Genomic DNA, 14,076 nt, shown 5'->3' on the forward strand with positions numbered 1-14,076 from the left:
AGGCATCCAGAGGACCATCACCAGTCAAAGGGAGGGCGGTGGCGGCGATCGGACTTTGAAGACACACACACAGCCAGGCTGGATATTTTCTCCATAAATTGCAAGGGAGGCCAGGAGGCTTTTGGACTAATTGCGCCTGCATTGTTTGAGGGCGTTCTGAAGATGAACTAAGGCGGGTTAGTGATGTCTTAAGGAGGGTTCAGCCTCACGGTGGCCCTCAGGAAGAGTAAGCCATGGCAAGGGGTGTCCTCCTACTCGGGAGTAATCGGGGCTGATAACTGCGAATATAGAGTTAACTAATGTGGAAATACAAGGCTACGATATTCTGTATGTATGCAGTGCTTTCGTTGTCTAGATTGAATCTTGAGAGAAAGAGAAATCTGGCACCGTGAATATAACATCGCGGGATCCACTGGATCTGACGCGTTTTCTATCATATTCTAGAAATTTAGGCTTTTACGTCAATTCTCTCTCGGAAGATAGAACAGCCTCCTTCTCCTCTCACGGGAGACTCTAATCCAAACGGACATTCTGGACAGGCAAATAATCCCCCAACACGGTTACAAAAACTCTACAGACGATTCTGTTTTCGTTCCCGTAAAGACCACACTTTAAAAACGAAAACCAGCGAACCCTAACAAATCACGCAGTCAGGCCTCAGTAAGAAGATCAGATCCCAGCATTGTTTGTACTGTACTGCCTTGTATTAACTAATCGAACTCCTCTCTCTAATAGAGACAAATGGATAGATTAGATACGTATTTTCATGTGCATAAGAATATATTTAAGTACTATTTTCGTCATGGCAAAATTGTGACATTATGGAGGTGGGGGGGGGAATACCAGGAGAGGAAAGGAACTGACGTTTTCATTGTTGGGGATGGGATAGTGAAGAACAAATTCGAAAGACATTTATTTGAAAGGGACTCCCATGGATTTATATGACACTTGCATAGAGATAAGTTCCAAAGAAATCTGTCATGAAACTTTTGATGTGGCTGTGTTAGTGCCTGAAATCGGGGTTTAAACGAGTATCACATTTAACAGAGCATATTGATAATCTGGTCAATTTGTATGGATTTTAAAACAGTGGATCACCCTCACTCCAACAAATAGCATATGGGGAATGTTTTGTTGTCATTATAGTGGCATATTAAATTTGGCAGATGAAAAATTAATTGGGGGGTATTTTAACTTGAAAAAATGAAAAATGATTCAATTTAATGTTTTTCAATTTAATCGGAAATAAGAGTTGAGTTCCCGTGGGACTTGCTTCCAATGTCCTGCAGTCCACTTACAAATCAATATGTTTAGGACTGAGCTGCAAAATAGGTAATAGAAGGTTTAAAGGGTTCTTTGGTTTTGGTTTGTTTTGTTTTTTAGAAAAGAAATACTGGATTTTACATGCATGATTATTTTTTTATTCCATTTATATACCGTTCATCTAACTAAGTTCCCTGAATGGTTTTCATTAACAATTCCATGCAAAATACTGACCATCACTCTCGATATTTCTTATTTGGATTAGGAGTAATTCATATTTTCCAAAATGGCAATTTTAAATGGTCCTGTCTCTGTCAGCGAATCAGGCATATTTCTCGAGCACCTTTTCACTGAGATTCATTAAGAGCCGTTTAAACATTTGCTGTCCGAAGCATGATTTCTCCTCTCTTTCAAATGGTGATCTCCTTTTAAGGTTTGCCTTTAGTTTCGGTTTTTTTTAAGGTTGTCTCCTTCAAGTACGATTTCTCTTCTGAGTCACTGAAACGGAGGTGACAAGAAAGATTCTTTTCAAGCACAGCACACCTGTCAATGCAGTAGACAACTGTCCCTATGGGAGAGTGATGTACCAATTTCCTAGTGAATATCACAGGTCTCTGGGGGTCACATGTAGATGCCTCCTGAATAAACATTTTGCAAGTTGCAAACTATGGATCAGAATTAAAAGTGGGGGGAATAATAGCAATAATGATGATGATGGTGCCTCGATCGCGGATTCCAACACCCCCGTCCCTCTTTTCTAATTGTCCCTTTGCTCACTTGCAATGCATGCTTTTAAGACAAGAAGACCTGACTGGCGAAGCGGAGGAGGAGGAAAAAAAGACTTTTAATTTAGCCCTGCCCTAAGTTCCTGATAGGATGGTCTTATTATAGTCTTCGCCGGGGCGTAGCGCCTCCTGATTGGCCACGAGGCGCGTCACTCTTAACCTCCGTAGCGAGTCTAGGACGCGGGGGAGGAAGGAGGGAGGGGAGAGAAGGGGGCCGGGTGATATCATTGCCCCGGGAAGGCCGCCTCTGGGTTTAAGATGTTAGGCAAACAGGGAAGCTGGTGAGCTGCTCGGGTCTAGCAATCTCTCGCCTGGCCCCAGCGGATCTGGGCGAGAGGAAATAGAGAGCGATTGAGAGGGGCTTGTGCTGGGATGCGCCGCCGCTGAACTGTGGCTCATGCTTTTGCTCTCGCTGCTACTGCCGCCGCCGCCGCCGCCTTGGATCTAATACCGTCTACCTGCGCCTGTCACTCTGGCCCAAGCCGCGAGACCTTTGGCAGCCTTGTGATTATTCATGGTCGGCGAGGTTCGCCTTGGGAGTATACCACGGAGAGTCCCTTCGGTCTTCCTTCGGCAGTTCTTCTGCTGCTGCTTTCGCCCGCCCATGCGACGGGAGAGCCCGTCAGGAGACTTTGCGGGGGGAGGAGGGCGGGGGGCAGCAGCTTTGCCTTGAGACTCGGCCGGGACCGGCTGCCATCGCCGAAGTGAAACTGACACGGTGAAATTGACAAGAAGACTTCTCGGGCCGACTCTTCTGCCAAAGACTGCGGCTCCCTCCACACACCACGCACACGCACACGCACAGAGTCCCCAGGCCAGTGTGCAGTCCCCGGCAGATCGGGCCGGCTCCCGTCGCCCGATGAACTGCCTGAAAGAGTCGCTGAGACTGGAGCGACTGGGAGCCGGGAATAAACTGTGCTCCACCTCCCCCTCCTCCTCCGCCTCTTCTTCTTCCTCCTCCTCCTCCTCCTGTCACCACCACCACCACCACCAGCCGGCCCTGGTCATGGCTTCAGCCCTAACCCCCGGGCAGCCGCGGTCGGTCTTGGATTCGGCCAAACACCGGCTGGAGGTGCATACCATTTCCGACACCTCTAGCCCCGAGGCCTCAGGTAAGGGACTCCGCTTCTCTCCCCACCCACCCCAGTCCTCATCTACACCAATATACCCTCCCATTATTCTTCTGAAAACAAAGTCCGGGTGCTCAGCTAGAGTCCCAGTCCTGTGCTGGAGGGGGGAGACCTCGAAAGAGAGGGAAAGAAACGAATACTGCATATGGCACCGCTTCAGTGTTAGGTGCTGGGCGAGATTTGATTTCTCGTTTGATGTCGAGACAGAGGATGAGGGTGGGAGATCGCAGAGTTACCCCCGGGGACAATGCGGGCGTTTCCTATGGAGAGACCGAAGCCTGAGAGCGAAGGCAGCGGGACGCCGGGGTGTAAGTCGAAAGCCGCCACAATTGCGGCAGTTGCCACCGTGATTTAGCCAGATCGTCTTGGTAAAAGAGCAATCTCCGAAATCTATTTAAAAAGCAAAGCAAAGCAAACGGGCTCTCTGTATAACAGAACATACTGCATCTTGGATAACTATATTCGGTGCTCTTATAGGATCCTGGGAGAGAACAGAGCTCAGATAAAGCGAAGTCTGCGAGACTTAAAGGGGCTGAACCCCATTGGTTCCATCAGTCCTATGCATCGTTTTCTTCCAGTGAGTCCCGTTGAAGAGAGAAGGGTTAAATATGCCGAGCACTGTGCTGTCAAACAATCCTTTGCACACTTGCTTGGGAGTAAATTCCACTCAAATCAGTAGAACTTACTTCTGAGTAAACGTGCAAGGGCTGAGGCCATTAAGTGGTCTCTTCGTGGATTCACTTAAACCAGCATGTCCAACTGAATATGTTGGGACTTAACTTCTGAGTGAGCTTGGATGGGACCAGGCTCTTACGTTGCAATCCTGCGTATGTCTACCTAGGACTGTCCCATTGAACTGAATGGAGCTTACATCAAAGTAAACATGCCTAAGAGGATCAGCTACATATCTGCTTCTTCAATCCGAGTCTTTCGGCTTAATTGAGGATGCAATGGCAATTTCTCATTCAACCACAGCCTACCCCTGGTTACTCTGAAGTAAATATCTGTGATCTAAATAAATGATATTTGCATTTATGAAACTATGCTGAGTGGTATCTATATGAGCCGGAGTGCACCCATATCTATTGCAATTAATGTGTGCCATCGCAACACTTTTACATAAACACCTTTATTTCTGAAGGTATCCTCCATTTCTAAAGAAACTTAACTTCAGTGGGATTGCAACAAATGGAAGGTAGACCCAAAATATAGCCGTAGAGTGATTTCTAGAGACTCTACCCGTGAAGTAGGAAAAAGGTGGACATATCTAGACATAGCAGGATGATGTGGCAAAACAACCATTGGGGCTGAAATAGGTATTAATAACAGGTATGTCGGATAAAACTCAAACGCAGAGCCGCGTGTGCTTTACAAGATTTACGTGTGCACTCCTCTGGGTCCACACAGATGCAATGTAGATCACTCCTCTCACAAACTGCAGGTACACAGAATATGCTGCCTTACAGAAGGTCTGCCAGCACAAGAGTTATTAATACCTGTCATGTATAACAAATATCTGTAAGATTAATGTTTAATTGCAATTAAAATATATGCTTTGGGGGCAATCCTGAATCACATTGCACACTTTTCGGGGCGGGGGAGACCTTTCCGCGAAATCAGGGGGACTTCCGCGTGCCTAAGTCAGATTTGTGGAACTCATCGGGTATTGGTAGACGCTGTTCAAAGGAAGCGCTTGGATGGAAGCTGATTTACATTCTCTCAAATCTAACTCCAGCGATTTCAATAGCGCTGCTGGGCTCGGCCCGACTTCTCCTTCCGAAGCACGTTTAACTTGTCGACGGATAGCAATGGGATTTTCTTTTGATGTATATGTGTATGTGTTTCATTCGGATCCTAAGCATATTGATTTCGACTCGAACCCCGTTGATTTCAAAGCTACTTCCCCAGCCCTTGTTTAGGATCACAGCCTTTGGATGAGGCTTGTATACCTCTCGATCTTTATTTTATTTTAAGGAAGTAAATCTCCTGGATTTCGATGTCGCTGCTTCAAAACAAGGCGCTTAGAACCGCCGATTTTCCCCTGGGCCTGCGGCGTACCCCTTCCATCTCATCCGAGTTGTGAACGGCGCCGACTGCGGGCCATTGACTGGCTAAGCGAGGCCGCCAAGCGCCTGGGCCGATTGCCTTCTCCGATGCCTCCCGCCCTCCCTCTTTCGTCTCCCCCTCCCGATCCGCAGCATGCTGTTGATCCAAGACTCCTTTCCTTTGCAGAAAAGGACAAAAGCCAGCCTGGCAAGAACGAGGATGCGGGGCCCGAGGATCCATCCAAGAAGAAGCGGCAGCGGCGGCAACGGACTCACTTCACCAGCCAGCAGCTCCAAGAGCTGGAGGCCACTTTCCAAAGGAACCGCTACCCGGACATGTCAACTCGGGAGGAGATCGCCGTTTGGACCAACCTCACGGAGGCCAGAGTCAGGGTAAGAAAGCCCCGAGACTTGTTTTGGGGTGCGGGGATGTGTTTGTCCCGGGGCGGGACGTCGCAGCGGCGGCGGCGGGAGAAACTGACCCGGGATCCACTTTGGCTGGCGCGGCGGCGGCCCGCTTTCGATTTCTTCCCCTTTTGAGGAGGGCTTTGGCCCCGGCGCCGCGGCTCGGCTTCGCTTCCTCAGGCCCAAACAGGTTGCCATCTCGTCAGAATATGATGGATGGCCCCGGCTGAGCAGCGTGTTCTGAACTTGATGTGTACTTAGGGGAACCTGGGCCAAGAAAGCGGCTCGGGGCAGGCTCCGACGTGTGTGCAGCCCGAGATGTGCAACGCACGAGGCCTCTGACTCCATCTGAGGCACCCAAAATGTGCCCTTCCCTGCATTCTCTCTCTCTCTCTCTCTCTCTCTCTCTCTCTCTCTCTCTCTCTCTCTCTCTCTCGGGTTTCACAACTATGGTGGCTTTCTCCCCACCCCCACGACCCCCTTCTCGCCTCAGATTTATGGCTCGATCAGAGTGCTAAAATGCAGCAGGATCGTGCAATCCCGGCTCGGGGACAGGGGGAAAAAATGGGTGGTGGTGGGAAGGAGAGTGGTCGCAGTCCCAAGCTTTCAGAGGAGGGAAGTCCCCTAAAAATGAACAATCTTTGGTTGTGTTTGGAAAGCACGCTGGAACTCGGTGGAAGTTCAAGGCTTTCCGGTAAACACGTTTTTCGAATCGGGTTACGAAGAGCGAATGCATGGGCTGTTAGACGGCGGTTCGTGGTTCGGTTACTCTAGAGTAGTCCTATTTGCTTCGTTAGGGCTGCTACGAAGTCTGGAGATTTGAGGCTTGAGGAAAGTTCCACTGCAGTCAATGAAAGAGGGAGGGAGAGAGGTGATCAATGTCCTGCTTGCTTCATTTAAAAAAAATAAAATAAAATAAATAGTAAATGAGGCTTTCTTCTCCTTCTCCAACTCCCCAAACAAATGTTGTGTCGGATAAGGACGTTTGAAGTCAGTAAGACTTGCTCCCAAGAAAGTGAATAGGATCATAGCATAATTTAAAAAACCCAGTAACTACCTTGGTGTAGATTCCGCTCATATTACTGTTTCTTACTCTCTAAGGGATGCCGTGTAACCGGTAAAAATATATATTTGTTTAGTAAGAGAGCAAAATAGCTCTTAAAATGTGTTTAAATTGCATTTAAAATGGGCCCTGGATTAAATTAATGCGAAATGCATATGTTGGCTTCATTGGTAGGCATCCGTTTTTGCTACAATGCTCTGGAAATAAACAAAACCCAAAGATTTTAATTAAAAAATATGGGAGTCTGTGGAGTTTGGGCTCAGCTGTTTAGTGGAAATAAACAACGAGTAATTAAAAAAAATCTGAAGGGACACAGAAGAATCTGGTTGTGTTGGCTGTTGGCTCAATTCAGGCCGGATGCCTGTTCCACGACCCATTTAAACTGACACGCCAGGATTTAAGCCGATTGGGGCTACTGTCCTAAACACAGAGCACTTCTCTCGAAAACAAAGGAACCTAATTTAATTGAAATCTGCCTGTCTTACTTCTAAATAAGTAAGCTTACCCAGGACATTGTGACATTTTGGTTGGGTCTAATATATATATATATATATATATATATATATATATATATATATATATATATTACTATACTGTGGCTTTGGGATTTATTTATTTTTCTAATGGATCAATAGGGCTTCCTACATATTTTGTGTGTGTGTGTGTTCTAAGTAACTGAGGGGGGATTCAGTGTGTTTGCAGTTCTCTACAAATGGTGGGTTTACTCAGAAGGAACTCGTACTGAGTTCGTTGTGGCCTCCTCCCCAGTAAATAAGCATAGGATAGCAGCCCTCTCTAAAATCTTGGACATCGTTTCTGAATCAGATTCTCAGTCCCAACTGGAAGCAACGGAACTGGTTCAGGTTAACTGCAAATCTAGTTGCAGATTTGGGTTTGAAAAAAACGCGATTCCGCTTCCACAAGCAGCTAGGGCTTTTGTCTCTGAAAGAGTCAGCCTGCCTTTCTTCAACTCTCTTCTGAAAATGTGTTGGCCTGTAACATTGGAAAGATCTGGCTTTGAAAATGCTGCCGCAGTGCAAACGTGAACAGCCCCTGATTTACAGGTTTCTCTCCCCGCCGCCAGCACCTTTGTTTGAAATCTGGAGCAGCTATGCATGTGTTTGGGGAATGTAGTTATGCTTGGGAAAATTATGAGCGCGAATATTCCCTGGCCTGCTGGGGATTGTTTTTTAAAGGCGTCTGCAGCATGGCGGGCGAATGGTCCGGTTAAAAGAGAGATTTGTAACGTAAAACACGGGCTGTGTAAACATAAAGAGGAGCCCTCCGACGGTTCGAATCCACATAATAACTTTGTAGGCGGCCGGCTGGCAAATCAGGCGGCGGGATGTGGATTGGAGAGGGAGACACACGCCTTCGCCATTGTCTGAGGCTCTCGCCCTTTTAACATGTTGAAAAAAAGGGCAACTTTGCCAAAAGCCCAGGAGGACGTGGTTTGGCTTTACTGATGATTAGCACAGGAGATAAACTGCCCCCTTCCACCAGCTGGTGAGGTAAAGATTTATTACGGGTTCGCTTCCTATTATTATTATTATTATTATTATAAGATAAAATATTACTGGAATTTAATTTCATTCTATTGCACGATTTTTATCGTGCAATGAGTGCAAGGAAATGAGAAAGAGGTCTGAGGCTGTGAAAGTTAGATTCCCTTTGGAGCAAGCGTTTCTCTTGGAAATTGAGGAGGAGGGGAGTGTAGAGAGAAAGGAGGGGGAATCAGTTTGTCCCTTTTGTTCGCCCTCTTCCCTAACAAGAAAATGAAAGGAGTGCGAACAAAATGAAGGGATGGCATGGCACCACAAGAACCAAGCGGCAGATAGATATATAGGACGTTTTCTTGACCGGGTGTCAACGCTTCTTGTGAATTGCATGAGCATAGGACTATAAGAGAAATATATATAGGTGAGGAGATTTTAAAAAGAAAATAAAACAGCTTCAACTAGGGCCCAGTTCAACATTTTTTATCCCTTCAAAATGAATGAGGCTAGCACTTCAAGGAGGAATCTGTTGCTTACCTCCAACGTATGTGGCATCAAATGTGCTTCCCCACCAATACCGCCAATGTAAATCCAAACGTAAACTGGTTTATCGGGCTATAAATGTGTTGATAAAGGCGGGCAGGCAATACTATCTTCCGCTTTGGGGTACCCTAGCCTAAACAGATTTACCTGGGAGTAAGTCCCGCTGACTTTCAGTGAGACCCAAGCAAACATGCGTTCCCGCGGATCCCTCCGTAGTCCTAAGGCCCTGAGAGTTCAACGGCGCTTTAGCCCAAGGATCTGTGCTTTGGGTTCAGGCCGCCAAGCCCGACCTCGAGGCACGTTCACCGGAAAGGCAGTGGCATAGTGGACAATGGTGCTGATCCCAAGTCAAGACGCCTGGGTTGGTAGCCCATAAGGCCAGTTCCTGTGCACGTTTTCTCGGAAGGAATTCCCAATAAATTCCAACTATAATGTGCCTCCCTGTAGGAGTAAAATAGAATCCGTAGGATTCTAAACAAGACTCCAGTGCTGACACCAGGAAGGGAAAGGGGGGGGGACTGGGAGGTGTATTTTGGGGGAGGGTACTACCTTTGTCTATCTTCCAGACATCTATTCTCAGGCCTAAGTCTTAATGGATTTTGATGGAGTTCTTTTCAATTAAGAAGACTTAGGATTCCAGCTTTACTTCAAAATGTCCAGTTTATGATTTATGAGTTTGTATGTAGAAAGTGCTCCAGGGGGTCCAGCAGTGGTGGTCGTCGTAGGAAAAACCCATCTCTCTCTCTCTCTCTCTCTCTCTCTCTCTCTCTCTCTCTCTCTGTGGGTGGGTGGTGTGAGTTGCCAATGACCTGTAGTAACAAATCAGAGACTTTGCCCCCCCCAAAAAAATAATTCTGCGGACACTCGGGCCTTTGGCCTAATCCGGCAGGCGCTTTTTATGTTCTTATGATGCTACGTGCCTTTGGGGTGCTTGCCCCCCGTCCCCTACCGCTGCAGGTTACAAGGGCTGGCGTTGTTCTTCACGCGCCGGAGATGGTTGCGCACTGCGCTTGCTCCCCTTCGCCTTCCTTCCAGTGACCGGCTTTCTCTTTCCTTCTCCTTGTTTTGTTCTCCCCCTTCCCGCCCTTGCCGGTCCCTTCCTGTCCTTCCCCCTTTGAAGGTTTGGTTCAAGAACCGCCGGGCGAAGTGGCGGAAGCGAGAGAGGAACCAGCAGGCGGAACTCTGCAAGAACGGCTTCGGGCCCCAGTTCAACGGGCTGATGCAGCCTTACGACGACATGTACCCGGGCTACTCGTACAACAACTGGGCCGCCAAGGGCCTGACGTCGGCGTCGCTCTCCACCAAGAGTTTCCCCTTCTTCAACTCCATGAACGTAAACCCGCTCTCCTCGCAGAGCATGTTCTCGCCGCCCAACTCCATCTCCTCCATGAGCATGTCTTCCAGTATGGTGCCCTCGGCGGTCGCCGGCGTCCCCGGCTCCGGCCTCAACAGCCTGAACAACTTGAACAACCTGAGCAACCCCTCCCTCAACTCGGCCGTGCCCACGCCCGCCTGCCCTTACGCCCCGCCGACCCCTCCTTACGTTTACCGGGACACGTGTAACTCTAGCCTGGCGAGCCTGAGACTCAAAGCCAAGCAGCACTCCAGCTTCGGCTACGCCAGCGTTCAGAACCCGGCCTCCAACCTGAGCGCTTGCCAGTATGCCGTGGACAGGCCCGTGTGAGGGGAAGGCCTGCCTTTTCCCCTTGTTTTGTTGGTGTTGCATTCAGACATTTTTTTTAAAAAAACCCATAAAAATATAAACAAACACACGCAAAATTCTGAATGGAGGAGGGAGGAGGCCTCGCTTCCGTGATCAAAGGACTTGAACGTTCGAATCCAAAGTAAATGAGCACTATTGAGAACACACACACACACACATATATAAAACAACAACTAATATGGAATTAAGACAAAAGATAAATACGGAAGGGGAGGGTTAGGGAGAGCGAGAAAAGATACCACTGAAATTCACGAGTCCCTTTGTTTTCAAAGGATCTTCTCCTGGCCCTGCTACCTTTCACTAAAGGAAAAAAAAGTATTCCCAACAACTACAAGGACATATATTATAAATATATATAAAATACGGACAAACGTTTGACTGGATATGGTATGACATTTTAATGTTCCTATAAGCTTGTTATTTTTTATGTTTAGCATTGTTAACATTAAAAGAAAAAATGACGGGAAAGGATGTATATATATATCGAAATGTCAAATTAATTTTATAAAAGCAGTTGTTAGTAAATCTCCACAGTGTTTTTAAAAGTTAGGCTTTAAAATAAAGCATGTTACACAAGAGATTAGGGATTTTGTTTCCGCTTGCGAGCAAGGGAATGTATATACTAAATGCGAGACTGTATGTTTCTAACATATTGTTATTATTAATATTATTATTATTAAAAGAAAAAAGTCCCATTGTGTGAATATCGGTTTTAGAATAGTACCTCTGGTGGATGCAATGGTGACTCTGAAACTGCAATGTAAAACATACCCTGTGTATAACATTTCGTATAATATTAGTGTTTTCCTTTTCTGCCAACATTGGAAAAATGTGTTTTCTTTCATGGGAGTAAAATATACAGCATACAGTTTGGTCTGGGGTTTTTTTTTTTGACGAGTTCAAGCGCATAGAGAGATATCCCTACATACTGACTGCTGATCTCCAACCTCCTTTCTTGGAGGGCAGGGGAGGGAGAAATCTTCCTCTTCCCCTCCCTCTTACATAGCAACAACAGTCAACTGTGACTAGAATTCTCATCCTAGGCCCTACATTTCATTCTGGCAGTGCAATCTTATATATATCTATTCGGAAGTAAGTCCCACTGAGTTCAGCGGAGCTTACTCCCAGGAACGTGCATATAGGATTGCAGTGTAAATATGTCAATGGATCAGTAAAAGAAACAAGCAAATAAAAAAACAAACCATGAGCTGTGTATGCATATGCGTTGTCCTACTCAAAGTAGACCCACTGAAATGAATGGACCGGTTAGTCGTGTCTATTAACTTCAGTGGGATTGCTCTGAGCAGGACTAGGATTGAGTACCCCCTGTGCCTGCATAAAGTCCTCAGAGGAGGTGGTGGGAGCTGTTCGCCCCCAGGGGAGTGGGTTCTGCTGTGACTGTCCTATTCAACATCATCAGGAGCACGATCTGGCTTTCTTGAGCGCTGCAGAGTCCTGACAAGAGAAGTTGCCTTATACTGGTGTCAGACCATTGGCCCATCTTGCTCAACATCCCTGCACTGATTGGCAGCGGCTCTCCAATGGTGTCTCCTGCAGAGATTTAAACGATTCTCTTGAGTCGTTGTCCAAGTGAAATCACTGGGAGTTCAGTTTTTGTTTAACTTCGGCTGGGTTGTGTCGAATAATAACTGAATCAATAAAACTGCCAGATAGCTTCTTATCTCGTTATGCCTCTCTCTCTCTCTCTCTCTCTCTCTCTCTCTCTCTCTCTCTCTCTCTCTCTCTCTCTCTCTCTCTCTCTCTCTCTCTCTCTCTCTCTCTCTCATTTCCCTCTCTCTCTCTCTCTCTCTCTCATTTCCCTCTCTCTCTCTCTCTCTCTCATTTCCCTCTCTGGTCGTCGTCTAGATCCCAGCAGAAAGCAAGAAACCAGAGCCTGTCCTTTCACAAAGGGCCTCTACCCCAGCTGAGTGCCGCCAGGGGAACTGGGAAGGGGTCATTATTGGTAACTGAGCGTCTCCTTTCCAGGAGGGCTGTCCTACAAGCTGTAGCAGAGGGGGAAAGGTCGCGCTCTTTGTGTTTGGCGCGCAGAGACGTTGACCCATTCATTCTCAAACTTCTTGTTCGCCAAATGATGCTGGATTATAGTTTGCACGTCTGCGGGAGGACGGAAGCAAATTAAGATGAATTACAGCGCCCGCCCCTTCGGAACAGCAGCTGGCATCGGAGAACTTGGGGAGACGGGGTTAAAAACAGTTGAAGGATGGAAAGAAAGCGGAAAGGGTTAGGTGTGCATCGCAGTAGGTAAGCTGCTGGCGATCTGAAATAGGAAATTCCCCATCACTCTCTTCCTCTCGCCCACCCGTCCCCCAGGTCTGGGCGTGCACCTCTCTCTCTGCTGTAACTTTACCAACAGGCAGAGCACACAACTAAGCCTGCACCGCTTCAAAATATAGATCCCGGAGAATGTGTCTTATTTATGATGCTCCGGTGCTGCACAGTCAATTTTCTTTTCTTCTCCTCTCTCCCTTTTCTATTTCTCTCTTTTTTGCGGGGGTGAAGTGGGGAGGGAGAAAGACTCGATCCCTCTAGCACACAAAAGCTTACCACCAGCACCAGCACCTCGACGGAAGCAGGAGGGAAGAGAGAGATGATGGAGGGGCCTGGGCACCTGAAGTCGCTCCCAGGAGACCGACCCCCAAGCACACACACACCCGTTGAAATCCAGCAGAAGGAAATTATCTCTCATCTTCTACTTGGACTGGAAACCTGTTATAACCTCTCCCCTCCCCTCGGTCTCGAAATGGTAGGAAAGGGATTCAGATCGATCCCCTTGCTTCTTGGGAAGGGGGGATTCAAGAGGGAAACCCAGAGAGTTCCACAAAAGAGGGTACTTCCTAGATGCCCTTCCTCCAACCCGTCCCGAGGCCCTTTGAGGAAAGGAAGTGACTGAGGCTACCTTCTTTGCTGGAGCCATGGGGGGCTTGCGGAGAGGCCACCTCCGTCTCGGCCCCATCGCCAGGTTTTTCAGCCGCTTGTCTCTTCTCATGTCAACACCAGGCCGGGGAGCGAAGAGCCTGGCCGGAATGTTTTCGTGTGTGTGCGCGCGCTTGTGTGCCTTTGAGTTTACATTAATGGTAATTATTAATCCAATTGATCTCAACAACTACCAGCGTGTATTAGACAACACGCGGAGATCTCCCCCTTTCTTAGCCCATTTTATCCCATTCATTCGCGGTGGTTTCATGAGCCTAGAGGAGCTCTCTGTCCCGTCTCCCCCCCCCTCCTGGGCGGGTCGACTGGTGATTAGCAAGGGAAATCTCATCCTCTCTGGAGCTGTAAATTGACTTACTTGGAAGTAAGGTTCATTTAAATCACTCTCTCTCTCTCCCTCTCCCTCTCTCTGTGTGTGGGAAGGACCATACCTCGAACCTCGCTGTCCATGCCTCTGCTTACTTATACTCAGAAGTAAGTCCTACCAAGTTCAGTGGGGCTTACTCCCAGGAAAGGGTACTCAGAACGGCAGCAGCCTAATTTGCCCTGATCTCTCTCCCCCCCTCTCTCTCACACACACCTTCCCTTCTCCCCTCCTTGCTTGGCAGAGAAAATGTCCTCGCCCTTCACAACCACAGCCTATTCCCTCCCCTACAAAACACCCATCGAGC

General features: G+C 47.7%; 1 protein-coding gene across 4 annotated transcripts in view; it reads left to right on the plus strand.

The window, feature by feature from the left end:
• PITX2 (paired like homeodomain 2) overlaps window positions 1–11,859 on the plus strand; it is a 46,879-nt gene extending 35,020 nt beyond the window's left edge. For 2 of the 4 annotated variants that reach the window (XM_061585388.1, XM_061585389.1), the window contains exons 4-5: window positions 5,411–5,616; window positions 9,851–11,859. In XM_061585388.1, the coding sequence (XP_061441372.1) occupies window positions 5,411–5,616; window positions 9,851–10,414 (770 nt within the window). In that variant the 3' untranslated portion in view covers window positions 10,415–11,859. Of the gene's footprint in view, window positions 1–2,314; window positions 3,161–5,410; window positions 5,617–9,850 lie in introns of those variants that run through there. The other 2 variants (XM_061585386.1, XM_061585390.1) reach the window with 2 other exon arrangements.
• Window positions 11,860–14,076: the final 2,217 nt, after the last annotated feature.

Source organism: Rhineura floridana, chromosome 9, assembly GCF_030035675.1.
Source record: "Rhineura floridana isolate rRhiFlo1 chromosome 9, rRhiFlo1.hap2, whole genome shotgun sequence".
NCBI classification, from domain to species: Eukaryota; Metazoa; Chordata; class Lepidosauria; order Squamata; family Rhineuridae; genus Rhineura; species Rhineura floridana.